A 16,771-nucleotide genomic window follows, 5' to 3' on the forward strand; every position below is an offset into this window, starting at 1 on the left:
AGAATAATGCAGGGAACACTCCAGTAGATGAGGATGACAGTTTTACTCCAATAATTTTTCTGTACGAAGGTTCTAATTAATTGTATTTCCCAGAAGCGCCATTGTTAGGTAAAATCTTGTTTTCCATTTGCAGCAAAGTCGCTGGGCACTGATATGTGTTCTCTGTCGAGAGAGGGTGGGAGCGTGCATTCAGTGCTCGGTGAAGACGTGCAAGACAGCATACCATGTCACCTGTGCTTTCAAACATGGCCTTGAAATGAGAGCCATAATTGAGGATGAAAATGCTGATGATGGGGTGAAACTGAGGGTGAGTGTTTGCATGTGTGACTGTTGGCTTATGCATTACAGCAAAATCCCACTTTAAAGTTTCTATGTTTATTGACATTCTGTGTTCAGTGACTATTTTTTCTGGCCCAAGCCAAAATCAAATGTAAAGGACATGTTATATTTCAGCGTTCATTGAATTTCAATTTTGTAAGTGACCTGTATATAGCGTGGCAAATTATTTACCTTCTGTGACTTGTACATTGGTTTATTGCAATTGTGGGCAAACCAGCAGGCAGTATTCATGTTCCCCTTCTGTTGGAAAAGTGTAATTGCACAACTACATAATCTGTGGCAAGTAACATCACTTATTGAAGACAGGCCACACAGCTCGATTGCATCATTGTTGCTTTGGTTTCTGATTAAGGCACCTGCAGTGTTTTAATTGTATAAATTATTTTAGGGATTAATTTGGTACCATTATGTGGTGGTATTTATTTGTAAACAGGTTCTTTCTTTCAGGGTTTATTTTATATTAGCTACTTATACAAACGGGCACGTGGTAACGTAGTTGGTTGAGGCACTATGCTACAATGTATAAGCCAGAAGGTCGCGGGATGGAATCCCGATGAGGTGGAATTTTTCAGTTTACCTAATCCTTCCAGCCACACTATGGCCCTGGGGTTGACTCAGCCTCTAACAGAAATGAGTACCAGGAATCTTCCGGGGGGAGTAAAGGGTGGCCGGCGCGTGAGGCTGACAGACTTACTGCCATCTGTAAGCTGATTGTCTAAAGAAAATGTGGGAGCCTCGACCTCTGCAAATCCTATGGGCCTCCACGGTCTCTTAACTGGGATACCTTTACTTTTTTTACAAACAAATTTTTTTATCATAATTTTGCAGAGTGTCTTAACAAGAATATGAACGGCTACATGATGCAATTTTGCAAAGCCCCCATTTAGTGAAAACCCCGATTTGTTGCAAGGAAAGCTGTTCTCCCATAGAATTATTGAATAGGGGTTATGGTATATTTTTATGTGCGTGATTGCTCACGGCAGTATGCTTTTTTTGCAGTCGTACTGTCAGAAACATAGTGTCACCAGCAAGAAGGAGAAGAGTGGCTCGGCATCTGAAGATGAGGAATCCAAGAGAAAGAAGAGAAAGGACATGACATCTGAGGAGAAGAATCAGGCGCGAGCAGCCAAGTACGATTCCATGGTTGCCCTTTGTATGCACGAAAATATGTTACTGAAAAATTTTGATGTATAAGCTTTTCATATGAGCATTTGTTTTTTGCAAGCTAAATAAAATTTTAATTGATTGATAGAAGCAAACTTTTCTAAGAAAGTGTTAAGTAATTTATTGGTAGATTAATAATAGAAATGTATTTTTGGATATCATATAACCCATGCAAGAGAAAACTGCGAATATAAAAACTGTGGATTTTTTCAGAATACTGGGCACTGTAAATCTGATCTTTAAACCATCATTATTTTCTAGGCATACAAGAATATGAATTTATGAGAGACCTGCTAGACCACCATTATCTAATGGCAGTGATAGTGAGAAGTTGAGAGAGAAGATTTATGTCAGCAGAAATGTTTTTTTGTGAGGATTGCAGAATATGTCCTTTTTAGCCAGTGAAAGAAATGAAATTATGAGTCCACAAATACCAGAATTTATAGAACAGTATAGAAGAAATTATAAAAAAGACGTTAACAAAATGAAATGACAGAAGTCTGAAAAAAGATATTAAATTATCAACCAAAAAACGTTTGGAAATCCTCTGAAATAATGGAGGTATTCTGTTTTATAATCCACAGCAGGTACCATTTTTTAGTGTATTAATTCTCTAGTTTGGTGTATGATAATTTATCCCATGGCCACCAGCTATTTTCATGACTAATGAGTAAGTTCTTTGTATCTTCTGTAAATTTACTGGGGACTTTTACTGCGATTATTGTGTGTCTGTGCTTCATGGCTGCAAACTTCCACCTTCATTTCTTGAGAAACAAGAATACTGCAACAAATGTCTGTGATTAGCTATGGAAGAACATCAGATTTTTCTAATGCTTTGCTTTAAATTGTGAATTAATAGCAATCTGCTGTATGGGATTTCTGTTGCATGTAAATATTTATGTATATTTTATGTTGTGGTCACAGAATATGTTTCAAACTTTTAAGTGTGGCCACAGGACATTTTGCTTGAGAATCGGTTTAGAGTATACAGTAATTGTATATAAGTACATGGCTTTCTGACCTACTTCCTGTTCTGAAAAAGGTAGCAGTGACTAAATCTCATCCACAAAGTTTAGTCGTGTATTGAAAGTAAAAATTTTGTAGTGTCTTCATTATTGCTTTAACACATACATGCGGCCATGAGTTGCATTCTTCACTACTAATGCTCTTCCCACTGAGTTGAAATATGGCTGGCAGGCCTGTAAAGGTGGGACGTACCTTATACCCAGACGTTATACTGCTAGGTACTTACAAAGTAAAGTGTAGCTACTATGTCAGACTCAGAGATTTAATATCCCCTTTTCTGGATGATAGAGATTATGGAAGCTTATAATAATTGGGGAGTAGTCTTGCTTCTTGATCATTGTGGAAAACATGGTTCATGTGGAGGGAGTTTGGCATTTAACATCAGGGCAGTTCAGATGTTTGTCTGATGTGCCAAACGTTGAGCTCAGGCATGGTTATGATACGAAATGTAAGTTTCTCATGGCTTGCCCTTTGAGTTGTGACACTGAGTAGTGTAGCGCAGCAATACCTGTAGATTCTGAACGGTTCTGATGATATTTAATACCTGGAATTCCTGGGTTTTTGGACTTTGTTCATCATCCGGTATTCTATTTTATTGTACCTTTTTCCTTCTATCTCCCATCGACAGCCTGGTCTCAGGTGTTTATACAGCTGTAGTTATACCGACATCCACTGATTGAAGTTAGCTCTTTGTAAGGAACCCAGCTGAGTAGGTACCTGCCTGTTCACCTGAGGATGGGAATAGAGTCAGTTTCTGAAACACTCTGTTCTCTGGTTTTTATAATACAAGATGATGCACAAAGATCAAGAACCTAGCAATTCAGAATATTACCATTGTTTTGGAGGAAGCTGCTGCCTCCACCTCTAGTGTAATGCCCTGCCAGGATATGTAGTCTCACATCCAAGAGGCAGTAATGTTTTGTGTTGAAGTAAATAGATATAACAGACATGTTCATCAGTAGTGGGCAATTATTAAAAGTTTGGAAATTCTGTTTTAATAAGTTTTGGAGACGTATGGCAAGGCATGAAGCTGACCACTGACAACCAACTAGTGAAATTGTAAATGCTGTGTTGTATTTTATGGTTTTTGTCTTTGTGCCATCATACAGCCCATAGTTAAGTCATGCACTGTGATGTGTTCTACAGACTGCAAGAAATTGAAGCTGAGTTTGACAAACATGTGAGCATCAAGGACATCACGCAACACATGGATGTGGATCCCGAGGGCAGACAGTATATATACAACTACTGGAAGCTCAAAAGAAAGGTGTGACATTTCTGTGCATTTTTGTGTTTTTAAGTGTGAATGAAAACAGTACTTATAAAGGGCTTTTGGAATGTGGTTTGGGTCACAGAAGGAAGTGGAAGTTCATATGCACCACCTGCTGCTCTCTCCCACCTGCACTGCACATCTGCCTTCTGTCGGCATTTATCGTTAGTAATAAACTTGAAAAAGTGATTTGTCACTTGACATTCTTAACATTGCAGCCTTAGAATGTGAGTGGAAAGTGATGGGAGTAGGGGAAGACTTGTGAAGGGGAAGTAGCTGCTAAGCTGACAGGTTGGAGCAGAGTGTATATTAATTCTTTCTCTGATGAGACTTCAAGATTTCTGATACATTCGGTTATCTGTGTTAATGGAAAGTAGATATTAGTGTGGGTAATAAACATTTGCAATAGTTTATGGATGACCCTGTGTTTTCTGATTTTGTGGTTGTTATTGTTAATGGCATGCTCCTGTGTACAGGCTGGCTTCAACAAACCATTGCTACCACCCAAGTCAGAAGATGCTGATATCTTATCTCATCAGCAGGAGCAGGCCGATCTTGAGAAGATGAAGATGTTTGTACAGCTTCGGCAAGACCTAGAGAGGGTCAGTATAACAATGCTTGCTGTTAGTTTGATAGTGTGCATCCGAAGAATTAAGTGTGGGCTACAGGCCACGTAAGACATGTGATACTAACATTATGTTTTACATGACATTATAGGTGCTCAAGGTGCAGTCCTCTGGAATGTGGCTCTGTGTAGTGTGGTTTGCAGTTACCAGTGTTTCAGAGAAACCTGCTGCCTTGATTTTCGGGTAGAAGAGCAGGGCGTGAAAGAATTGTATAAGATTTGAGATTAGTTACTATAGGATTCTGATGATGGTGTATAACACACTGATATGTTGGGTTTTTGGACTTTATCCATCGTCCTGGTTTTTAAGATAACAAATAAAAACACGACGTTTTGGAAACTGGATCTGTTTCCGTCCTCAGGTGAAGGAAAACACCTATTCAGTTGGGTCCCTTAGAAAGAGCTAGCCTCAATCACTGGACACAGTCCTTCACCTGAGGACGGAAACAGATCCAGTTTCCGAAACGTCGTGTTTTTATTCGTTATCTTAAAAACCAGGACGATGGATAAAGTCCAAAAACCCAGCATATCAAGATTTGAGATGCTCACAGCAATGGCTGAAGCTGGGATAGTATAGTTAGTATGGTGACCGGCTACGGGATTGACGATGGGTTGGAGTTTGAGTCCCGATAGGGTCAAGAATTTTCTCTTCTCTGCATTGTCCAGACTAGCTCTGGTGCCCACGCAGCCTCCTGTCGAATGGGTACGGGTCTGATGTTTCCCCAGGGGTAAAGCGGTAGGGGTGTGAAACTGACCACTTGCCTCCAGATAGTGCCAAGGTCATCAAAATGTGGATATATAGATCCAGTCCCCATATTCCTTTGTGGCGTAGTGCTTAATTAGTTAAGCACAGGGACAGCTTTACCTTTACCATGGCAGTGGATAATAAGATTATGGTCTTGGATGAGACACCATGTACTTGGTAAATAGGTACAAGTGACTACCCTGACAGGGATTTCAGTGGTTTTGCTTAGTATTTCCAGTCAAATGCCAAGATATTACCTCAGATTTGACTGTGTCCCTACAGTTCACCTGTCAGTAAACCTTGAGTAAATAAATAAATTGATTTTCTGCTGGTGTTGAGAGCCTGGACATGTCCTTAGTAGGTAGCATGGAGGACCAGGTGGCCTGTTTATAATCCCGTTGTTCATGTTTGTTCTTTCCCTGACCAGGGTATAGTGTCAAGTTGAGAGAGAAAGTGCAAGTTTACATGGTGTGGAAATTAGTTTGGGTAAATACACCTTTCGTGAAGTTGATATGAAATTTTTTTTTTTCATGATAAAGATATACCAAAAGTGTTATAATACAAATATATAAGGTTATGTTTTCCAGCCCCTTCTCAATCATGTCCATTCACCGATTGTACATAGGCGAGTCAAATGAAAACCATAAAACAGATAAAAATTCAAAATATTGTGCCATTGTCCTATAAGTTGGCAGAAATGTTACCAATGCTATAAAGAGTCATTCCTCATCACCAAAACCCAAGAAGTTCCGGACACAGCCATCTGCAGGGAAGACTATGCTGACTCTCTTTATGGACGAACGAGGCGAACTCTTGGAGCACTACATGCCTTGGGTGAACACTATCACCAGTGCCTCATATTCAGATCTCTTGAAGAATCATCTTCGACCTGCAGTCAGATCAAAGCAACGTGGACTTTTGACTAGAGATATCCTTTTGCAACATGACAATGCTCGGCCCCATACTGCCCGTGCAGCAGTTGCAACAATCCAAGACTTGCACTTTGAGTGTCTTCCACATCCGCCACACTCACCAGACTTAGCCCCAAGTGATTACCACATGTTTGGGCCACTCAAAGAGGCGATGGGAGGAAAGCAGTTCCGTTCTGACGAAGAGGTACAGCAGGCGGTGCATGAGAGGTTGCGCAGACTACCACAAGAATTTTTTTCTAGAGGAATCCATACACTTTGTAAACGCTGGAGGACCTGATTTGAACGGAATGGAGACTGTGTAGAAAAATTATATAGTTGTGTACCGTTTTCCTTCAATAAATTAAATTAAAAGAAAAATTACGGTTTTCATTTGACTCACCCTCGTCTGTAGATTATATACTGTACATTTTAGTTCTGAATGCTGATGATCATGTAGTGTTATATAAAATGATCAATTATCTTCTAAACTTAACATCATTATCATTTTGTTGTTTCCTGTTATAATAAACCAGAATCAACGTCTGAAAACAGATTGAGAAGGAGTATATCTGTTTAGCATGTGGCAGGTTTGATTGTTGTACTTTACTTTCAGGTTCGCAATCTATGCTACATGGTGAGTCGGCGAGAGAAGTTGTCACGATCCTTCTTCCGTATGCGTGAACAGACTTTCCACAAACAGGTGGCTGTGCTTAGTGATGCAAGTTGCAGTCTGAAGGGGAAGGAGGTGGCAGCTGTCATAGAGGCGAACCATGGTCCTTCCATTTATGATCGCCTCTACTCAGAACCGAGTGCACTTGATCACAGTGGAGACTTTGACCTAGTGCTGGCCCGTATAGCAGGCATTGCCTCACCCAGACCAGGCAGTGCAGATGAGAAGAGCAAAACAGACTTAAATGGTTTGGTGAAGTGTTCGTCTGACAAGAAGGCATCATTGGAAAACCCATACAAAAGACTGTACTTTAATGGAGCAGGTAGGCGCAGGAGCAGTCTTTATGGCAGCATGTCCAGTGGGAGTGAGACAGATACAGCTGCTCCATCAAGAGGAGGCAGACATCCCAGTGGTAGTGTCTCCATGCGTAAGACTGCCACACGGTTGGGTTTGCCAGACAGTGCAGCATCCAGCACAGAGGAAGAAGAGAAACACATTGTTACTACCGATTCTATTCGAAAGAGACTGCCGTGTAACAAGAAGAACAGCATTAGTGGGTCAAAGACCGTTGAGAGGAAGAGATGTAAAAAGACTTTTATCTCACGGACAAAAGCGGAATCTTCGAGTGAGGAGGAAGAGAAACCTAGTAAAAGCTTGTGGCAGTCTCCACGCAGCAGAACTCTGCGGCAGATGGAACAGGAACTGGGTGATAAGGTATCTGGCAGCGATGACACAGATGATCTCATGTTACCTGTCAAGGCAACTAAAAGTGAGCCAAATAAGATCAATGCTATTTATTCTGACAGCGATTCAGAGCTCTCTTTGAAAGGTGATGCATCAGGTGGTGACAGAAATGAAAGTAAATCTCCTTCCAATATACCGAGTGATTCTCAGCAACATGTGCTACGTACCAAGGCAGCAATGAAAGAGTTCTCAGCAGGTTTGCAGGCCAAAGTTGACAAGTCTGCACAGAAAAACAGCACAAAACTCCCAAGGAGCTTAAAGAAGGAAAAAGAAGTTAAGCAGGAAGACTCAATGGATGATGATTTCATTAAAGATAAAGAAAATGTTAAGTCTTCTAGAAAGAAGGAATATGATCCCACTGACCTTATTGTTCCTCAAAGACAAGCTGCCAAGAAGGCAACAGAAAGTATACGGTGCTCTCAGGGGAGAACTAAAGAACAGATTCTGTTTGAACAAGAAGCTTTTAAAGTATCTTCTAGCAATGATGAATCAAAGGTGAAACAGAAGGTAAAGCACAAGACAAAAGATTCGAAAACTCAGAAAGATGGTAAATCTGGCAGTGATGTATATGACTTTGAAAAAGATAGCAGTGATCCTCAGGAGATACTGGCATATGTTCCTCAGAGGCAAGCAGCCAAGAAGGCTGCAGCACACATCAAGAGCGGAATGTCAAAACCTGTGGTTGGAGAGCCTGATGCAGAATCTCTCAGAACAAAGAAGGACCCTGCGGAAGTAAAGTGCAAGAAAGAACCAGAGGTGTCAAAGAACAAGAAAGAGCAAGAGTCTGAGAAGTGCAAGAATACAACAAAGATTTCGGACTCCAAGGTAAAATCATCTTCAAAATCTCACGAAATGTTGTCATCGTCTTCAACATCCAGTTCTTCAGATGTCTCCTCATCGTCAAGTACAGATAGTGATCACGAAATAGAAGAAAAACTGAAGCCCAGTAGTAAGTGTTTCAAGAAGGATGCCAAATCAGACAAAAAAGCCACTATAGAGGCATTGTTCTCTACCCAGAAAGAAAATAGTGATGTATGTGATAAGAAAACAAAACCAGTGAAGGAAAGGAAAAAAGCTAACAAGAGTGTGGGAGACTGGCCCTTTGTTGACAAGGTTGATCAGCCTATGGAAAACAGTTCTTCTTCCAGTGACTCAGATACTGATGATAATGTTGTCTGCACCAAGATGCGGCAGAAAAGCCGTATCAAGCCTCCAGAAGAGAAAAATATTCCCTCCTCTAGGTCAAAGCCCAAGTCATCAGATGTCGAGGACAGAAAGGGGCCTAACTCAAAATCGGTTGGCAAGAAATTTAAGAAGGCGCCTGACAAGAAGCTTAAAACTTCCGACAGGCGGCCTGAACTTGAGTTTCAGCCGCCGATTGTTGAGAGAGATGAACCATCACGAGCCAAAGAGAAACCCGGGAGGGGGCGGAAGCTTGAAGCACACAAGACACTTGGATCAGGTGAGAAAGATAGGGTCAGAAATGCTGACAGTCGATCAGGAGATTTGCCTGGTCCCAAAAATCGAGACGATTCCTCCCCCTGTGATGAAGCATCAAAAAGAGAGCAAGTCCCTGGAAGCAGACGCAACCGATCGCGTACTCCGAGAGTTGAGGAGCAGCCGAAGCGGAGCACAGAGAGAGAATCAGATGCAGAGAGAGGGGTCCATAAGAAAGACCAGTACAGGCAGCATGAGGCAAGGAAGAGAAAATCAAATGAGGTCGAACGTCCTGTGTCAACAAACATGTGCCGTGACACTGTCAGTTTGCCAAGAAGTGGTGATTCAACAGCAGAAATATCGCCCCTTAAAGAGAGAGCCCAGTCCAGTGAACACATGTCACCTTCGACCAAGAAAACTGAAAAGAAACTAGACGTAGATGGGAAAAGGTCTGGAAGAGTGCCACAGGAGGCCACACCTGGCAAAGACTCTCTGGGAAGTCAGCTTGAAAGGGAAATCAGTGAGAGAAAAGCAGGGCGTGAAATTCTGGGGAAGAAGACATCAAAAATGACCCTAGACAAGCTGTTCTACACGAAACCCACAGAAAAGGAAGGAAAGCAATCAGATAAAGATGGGAAACTTGCAGAGAGAGGGGAAGACATGGTGGTATGTAAGCAGTCTGGAAAACATGCAGAACGAGATGGAGACAGGGTAGTACAAAAACAATCTGGGAAAACAGCACAGGAGAAGGAAAGTAAGAAAGATGCCGAAAAGAATGTGACTTCGAAACATGAAAAACATAAATCTCCCGAGTCGCATGTAAAAGTATCAGCAGTTGATGAAACCTCATCTAAAAGAACATGCAGAGATAAAGACATGAGTGAGAATCATGATGTCAGAAAGATAAATAAAGACCAGGGGTCACAAATGGACAAGGACACAACACCCAAGGCTTCAAAGCATAACTCAGTTATAACTTCAAATATGGACAAAGATATGAAAGACACTGTGATTCGAAAGGTAGAGAAGTCAGTTGTTGCTGAAACAGAGGAGAGAGAACATGTGCTGAAGAAGGATGAGATAAAAAAGCCTGAATTCCGTAGTCTGAGTGGTGATGATCTAGCAAAGGAAATGAGAAGAGGGCCTATTGAGTCTGGTGAGGAAGATGACAGGACAAAGAAGAAAGTGAAACCAATGCCCAGGTGTAAGAAGAAGGCATTGGGGATTCTCAGTGATGCAGATGGTAGTCAAGAAGAACAAGGCAATATTTCAGAGCAGAGAGTAGAAGACACATTGGATGGAATCAACCCTTCTTCCACTAACCCAGAAGAAATTCCTGTGGTGTCTGTAGAGTCAAGTGGACAGCCTACAGATCAGCAGAGTACGAAGGAGATGGTAGCTCCAGTTCTTACACCTGAATTGACTCACCAGGAAAGCAAGACAGCTGCAAATTCCTCATTCACACTGATGCCCCATCTTGAAAAGGCCTGTGCTTTAGACTTGGGCAGTGAGTTACAGGTTCCTGAAAAAGAAGCTCCTGAAGCAAAGAAAATTACTTCCCGGTCATCATCTCTGAATGTTCCCACCTATCCACAACGTTCCATATTCTCTCCCCAACAGCCATCAAAAGATCCCCCTGTGTCAGAGCTGTTTGACTTTGAAAATGATATTTTGGCTGTCGACGAAACAGTTAACGATGGTGGGTTTTCCATTGCTCGTGATTCCGAAGAGATCATGCGAGCTCCGCCACTCACTTTCTCCTTCAGCAGTGAATTCCTGTTTAAAGAAGATTCAAAAGAGGATAGTGCAAGGGAAACGCATCTTCTGGTAGAGAAACTAAGGCTAGAATATGCCAAGAAGACTACAACAAATGTGATTCCACCTGAAACTGCAGAGAGCCTGGCTCCAGTTCCAGATGAAGGTACAATACATTTGGATGATATTAGTGATGAGAAACCTGAAAGCCAGCTTCAGGTCATGGATATTGTTGAAGGAAATGCCTCTGAACCCAAGGATGAGAAGCCCCCTGAAATAGATATCGATGTTAAGGTAGATGTTCCTGCTAATGTGGATTGTTCTGTGGACAGTGCATTGCCTGTGCCCCATGTAGATTCTCATGAACCTCAGCCTGCGGAAGAACACATGGACAAGAATGATGTTCCGCCATATGTGGGTGGAGAAGCAAATGGCCCATATGACTATCATGCATGCAACATGCAGTTGGAAGTTGCCAAGGTGTCAATTCCAGGACGTGAGAAGTTGGACAGGAGTAACAGTGCTCAGGCGGATGAGCGCTGGGTGCCCCCAAGCATGGACTTTGTGTCACAGCAGTCCGACCAACACCATGGCCTCATGCCCCCACATCACTATGAAACACTTCCACCAGCACCTCTTGACTGCACACCCGCACCCTCACCTTACACTGATCTCCGGAATCGAGCCAAGTGGACGGAGAGCGAGATGATCCCTGCTAGACGTTCATCATCCTCATCTGCGTCCTCCACCTCATCATCATCTCACCGAGAAGAACCTGACCCAACCAAACGTGATGATCTCCACCTTCCTCCCCACACACCATCAAGTGCTGAACATGCCTCATATCAGGGGTTGCACCCTGGCCTTCCACCCTATCTCACCGATGCACCCCCATATCACCCTTACTCAGAAGCATCTCCCTTTGTTGGATCTGTTGCCCTGTTTCCCCCTCCAGCTTGTACCCAAATGCCATATCCATCTCCTAGTGGTATGTATCCTCCTTTTGGTCCCCCATTTCCTACACCCCATTCTCTGTTGGCACCTGTACCAAAGCCCCCAGAAGATCCACCCCACATGCCACCACCTTGTGCTGCTGCCTTCACATCATCATCACACAACATGGCACTGACTGCTGCCATGGTTTCTCCTCCACCATCCATAGCCACCCCCAGTCTTCTTCCTCCTGCACCATCACCTGTAATGCATTCAGAGCCCCCTCTCACTCCATCATTTGTTCCACCACAAGAATCCATCCAGCAGATGTCCCTCCAAATGTCACCATTGGGGAATAACAGAGGACCTCCAGACCATCATCATTCTTCCCCAGCTGCACATCCAGTCCCCACTCCACCCTCTTCAGCACCAACACCATCACCTGCACCTCCAACACCACAACAATCACCGCTACCGCCACGACCTCCTCCACCACCTGTGTCACTTTCAGAATCACAGACACCCAAAGTAGCATCCAGTAGCACTGCTGCTGGGAAGAAATCGCCTGCGAAGCCAACACGAACCTCAGCTCGTTTTATATCTCAGCAAGGCAAGTCACCTGGCAAGTCTCCGCGACAGCAGGACACAGCATCAAGTAAAGCCCCAGCACAGAGTCGCCTCCGTGAAACTGGGAGTAGTAAGCGTAGTAGTGCCAGTGGCAAGCTGGTCAACCGTGTAATGTACAACCAACCACGAGGGGGCCGCAGGGGTCGAGGACGTGGCAGAGGGCAACACATGCCACACTTCGCAGAATCAGACTTCAATACCATACACAGCAAGCTTGTAGGTACAGTGTATGATTTGGAATTTGATGATGACTCCCCAAGTGAGAGTGTGGAGAACTTGCGGGCTATGAGGGAGAGACGCCGCTCTACGGACATGCATGAGAGGAAGCTCTCGGAGAGCACATTCCTGTCGCGTGACTCTCCACCATCGCCCAAGTTTACCAGTCTACTGCATCAGGTGCCAAACTCGAAGTTGCGCAGCTCTTACACTGCAGATATTCGGGACCTAAGACCCCCTTCACCACTGCCTGGTCTCCGTTCATCTGCTGATGAACTGCTTCCCCTACAATCTCCAGTCAACAGCACAAGTTCTGACAGGCTGGAGCCATTCCCTGATGTGGTGCAACCTCTTCTTCCTGGTCCTGTTGACATGCGCACATACAGCTCATCCTATGAACCCACACCTAGCAATAACCCAACACCTTATCATAACCACTTGCTTGGAACATCATTTAGCACCTCAACTGCTGAACAGCATGTCGCCGACTTTGTGGAGGATTTGGAGAAGGAGCTGCACTCAGCTCTTGCTGCCAGAAAACCACCAGAACCACAGAAATTCACGGATGAGGTTTCAAAACAGACTGATGAGGCTCTGGTGAGCAATGCAACGAATGATGTTTCATCCAGCAACAAGGTATCTCTGTCAGATTCACGCAACCAGCTGAAGGTGAAGATCAAGGGCCCCTTCCTTGATGCAAATTATGCTGCAGCATCAGCTGTACCGCCACTGACCCAGCAACAACCGTTGCTGCCAGTGATGCCTCCACTGGATGCAATTGCAGTCTCCAACATCATTCCTGCTGCCACCACAGCCATTTCATCAGCAGCATCATCTTCAGGGACTTCCAACCTGCGTCGCATGCGCAAGAAGGAATTGCTCCGTCAGTATTGTTCGCAAGATATGAACATGGATGACCCCGCAGGTGGGGCTGTGACTGGCCAGGCCGTGGCCCCAACTGCCGCACCTCCTGTCAATCGAACTGTTATAACCATCCCCAAGGCAGTTGCATCTATGACTTCAATACCAACTCGTGAAGACTACAAGGCTGTCGTAGATGCAAATATGGAAAAGAAACGGCGAAAAGAAAAAGCGATCACCTCATCTATTTCAGTTCCCAGGGAACTGAGACATTTGGACTTACCTCTGGACCAAGATGATGCATGTCCCCCTGAAAGGAGGCGGAGTGTAGGGTCAACAGGCAGTAACGCTTCCTCAACTCATCAACATGACAGTATCACACCACCCATGAAGAGACGAGGCAGGCCACCCAAATCTGCAGTGCCTGCATCAGGGCCCATATTGGTTTTAGCTCCTAAACTCAAAATAAAGATTGGTAACAATATAATTGGCGCTCCAGAAGCAGAAAGCAATGTAGAGGAGAAGAAACTGCGAGTTCGACCACCAAAGAAGAGACTCACCACCAGTGTCCCGATGCCGACTGTGGAGGAACTGAAACGGGAGAGCATGAAATTTCGTCGTATGATCATGGCTGACTTTGATGAAGCAGAGAAGAAGCAGAGTAAAGTGATTGCAGGCAAACGTCGCAAACAGAGACAGTTTGACTCCTCACAACATGAAGTGCAGATCATCACAGCAGATGAGAGAGTGAGTGCACCGAAACTCATAATCAGGATTAACAAACGAAGTGCAAATAGTGTCAGTAACAGTGGTGCAAACACTGCAGGTGGCATTGGATCCACTCCAGTACCACAATTAAGCGAGGAAGTAGAGAGCCGAGTTGGTATCTCTGCCTTTGTCAGTACTAGAGCGGATCCTTCTGCCCCCCCTGGCAGTGAAAATGAAGGGCATCCCTCCACAAATGTGGCTAGTATCGTTGCAGACGGTAACAGTGATGGCAAGGGCTCAGACCTTCTGAATGTACGGACGTCCAAAGTAACCCCAATTCGTTTAAAACTAGCTCGGTGTCAGGAAGGTTACATTATGAAGACGCAGCCGAGCCAGGACACTGCAACGTCAGACAGTGCAACACGAAACATCGCAGAAGATGGTGATAGCAGTACTCTGCCCACAAAAAAGGTCTGTGAGGTTAGGTGATGAATGTGGTAACCTAATTAATTTATAGTGATCTGACAATGTGTAGCAATCTTTGTAGGGTATCACTAAGTGATCTCCCTATGAACACCAGGACTGCACACTTAAAGTGTGCTGAGACTTGTACAAAGGTGACTGACACATAGCTTTTAAAATCAGTAGTGTTTTGCCAAATGTTTTAAATTAAATTTATTATCCAGTTTCCAATTTGTTCTCAGTTCACGTTGTTAATCTTTGAATGAGGATGTGTGATGTGGTATTTAACTCTTTTAGACACTCTGTATATTTGCACAGTGTATGTAGCTTAGAAAGAAAAGTTTAGTGTACAAAAGTCAATTACTGGTTCAAGACACGAATTAATATTTTTGTACATATTGTAAGTGTTAACAAAGTGTGTGAATATAGTACTGTATTTGTAAGTTTATATTTTATTTAAAAGATATGGTTTGCAAAATTTGTTAAAGGTATTTAACAAGTAAAACTTCTAAATCTGTAAAAAGCAAACTCTTAACAAATGACTTGTGTGTTATTCATGATGAAATGAAACATTTGGCTGCTTCAGGATCAAGGGGCTCTGTTAATGGTTGTGATGTTGCCACCGTATCTTTTGATGAAATGTTAAACATTAATTTTACTGGATGCATGTATGTATGCTGGCTTAACTAAATGCAATCCAAAGTTGCCATTTTGAAAACAAAAGTGTACCTGTCTGCTGATTGAGTGGAAGTCGTGTTCAAAATTCTTCTTTGACATATATACATATATATATATATTATACACACACATGTACATATATATCGCGATGACCTTCTTGCCGAATAGGCACATTTGTATATCTAAAATGTAGTAATGCCCCAGGAGAGTTAGAAACTGTTGAGTGATTGGATATAAGTTTAACTGAGACTGAAATATTTTAGAAATGTTTGCAGGATATACTGGTAATGGTTATCTGTACCTCACGTTGCAATAATACTTTGTTTTCTATATGTAAATATATATACAGTGCGCTGGAACCGGGCGGTGGCTTGACGAACATGATAGCACAAGCCATTTGTTCATTTTGTCTCAGTGTGCACATAGTACTTTTATATAATATCAGAAACATGTTTCACATTTTTCATGTTTTTTAGGCATCATTCTTTCGTTTCATTGTTTTATTTTGTATTTGTATAAAATCTAAGAGCCCCCTCTCTCCATCTCCATTTTCTTTATGTAAGAAAGCATTCTCTCTCTCTCTCTTTTATTCAAACTACATTGTACAAACATTAATCGTTTTGTACAGAGAATATTTGTTTTTAATTATTTTTCTCATGATTACAAAGAAATTATATGTTATTGTAAATAGTGTAAAAGTGATGCTGGTCCTGTAAGATAAGGTGTTGTAATGTGCACATAGATGCATCGTCAAATACAAATCTTTTTTTAGAACGAGAATATAATAGTACCATTTCTTTTTGTATACTTTGTTCTTAACTTGTGTTCTGCAGGTTTACATATCCACACAGGCGTATCATCTGCGATTATTTCGATCTTGTCAGAAGAAAATTAACTCAATGTACTTTGATAACTTCACAAATTACTGCAGAGGCACAGTCAGTATGGATAAAAGGTTCTCTATGTCTTTGACCTTTGAGAAAACAATACCTTCCATTTTGGTATGGGAAATTCCATCTCAAAAAATAAAATTACCCCAGAACATTTGCCAGCCTATACTGTAAGATCCTGTTTCCTTCTTGAAGTGTTTTGAGGCTGCGTTTTTGATGTGTCACAAGGCACTAGCAAAGTATATACTTAGCATTCCATTATTTATCACAGAATATGTTGGATATATGAAATTGTTGCTAGATAAATATATTAACAAATATTCAGAATATCTGGCTGAATAAATTTTCGTACAATTTTTTGTCAGGCTTTAAAACATGCGTTAGTGAATTACATTTTGGGCAGCTGAAGAAAATCCGAACTGCAACTTCACTTCTGTAACAGATATTAGTAAATGCCCACCAAAAGGAACACCTTTTCATTTTAAAGGAGTAGGCACCAATAAAATTTATATTGTATTTTATTGAAGTGAGAAATTTTGGAAAGAACTGGCTGCTTGCTTTCCGTTACATGCTTCCATCTGCATAAAGGAACAAACAAAAATTAATAATTAATAAAATGTACTGACATCTCTCTACCATAATTTGTCCAGTGTAACCTTATATTTGCACTTCTGCAATATTTTGTAACTTCTAGCATACAAGGTTTCCTA

General features: G+C 42.3%; 1 protein-coding gene across 3 annotated transcripts in view; it reads left to right on the plus strand.

The window, feature by feature from the left end:
- The window catches only part of LOC111862796 (PHD finger protein rhinoceros), a 39,341-nt gene extending 23,396 nt beyond the window's left edge, over window positions 1-15,945 (plus strand). For all 3 annotated transcript variants that reach the window (XM_023848474.2, XM_023848476.2, XM_023848475.2), the window contains exons 9-13: window positions 134-307; window positions 1,339-1,469; window positions 3,676-3,796; window positions 4,276-4,401; window positions 6,694-15,945. In XM_023848474.2, coding sequence (XP_023704242.1) covers window positions 134-307; window positions 1,339-1,469; window positions 3,676-3,796; window positions 4,276-4,401; window positions 6,694-14,520 — 8,379 coding nt within the window. In that variant the 3' untranslated portion in view covers window positions 14,521-15,945. The remainder of the gene's footprint in view (window positions 1-133; window positions 308-1,338; window positions 1,470-3,675; window positions 3,797-4,275; window positions 4,402-6,693) is intronic.
- The last annotated feature ends 826 nt before the right edge of the window (window positions 15,946-16,771 follow it).

This window comes from Cryptotermes secundus, unplaced genomic scaffold (genome assembly GCF_002891405.2).
Source record: "Cryptotermes secundus unplaced genomic scaffold, Csec_1.0 scaffold462, whole genome shotgun sequence".
Classification (NCBI taxonomy): Eukaryota; Metazoa; Arthropoda; class Insecta; order Blattodea; family Kalotermitidae; genus Cryptotermes; species Cryptotermes secundus.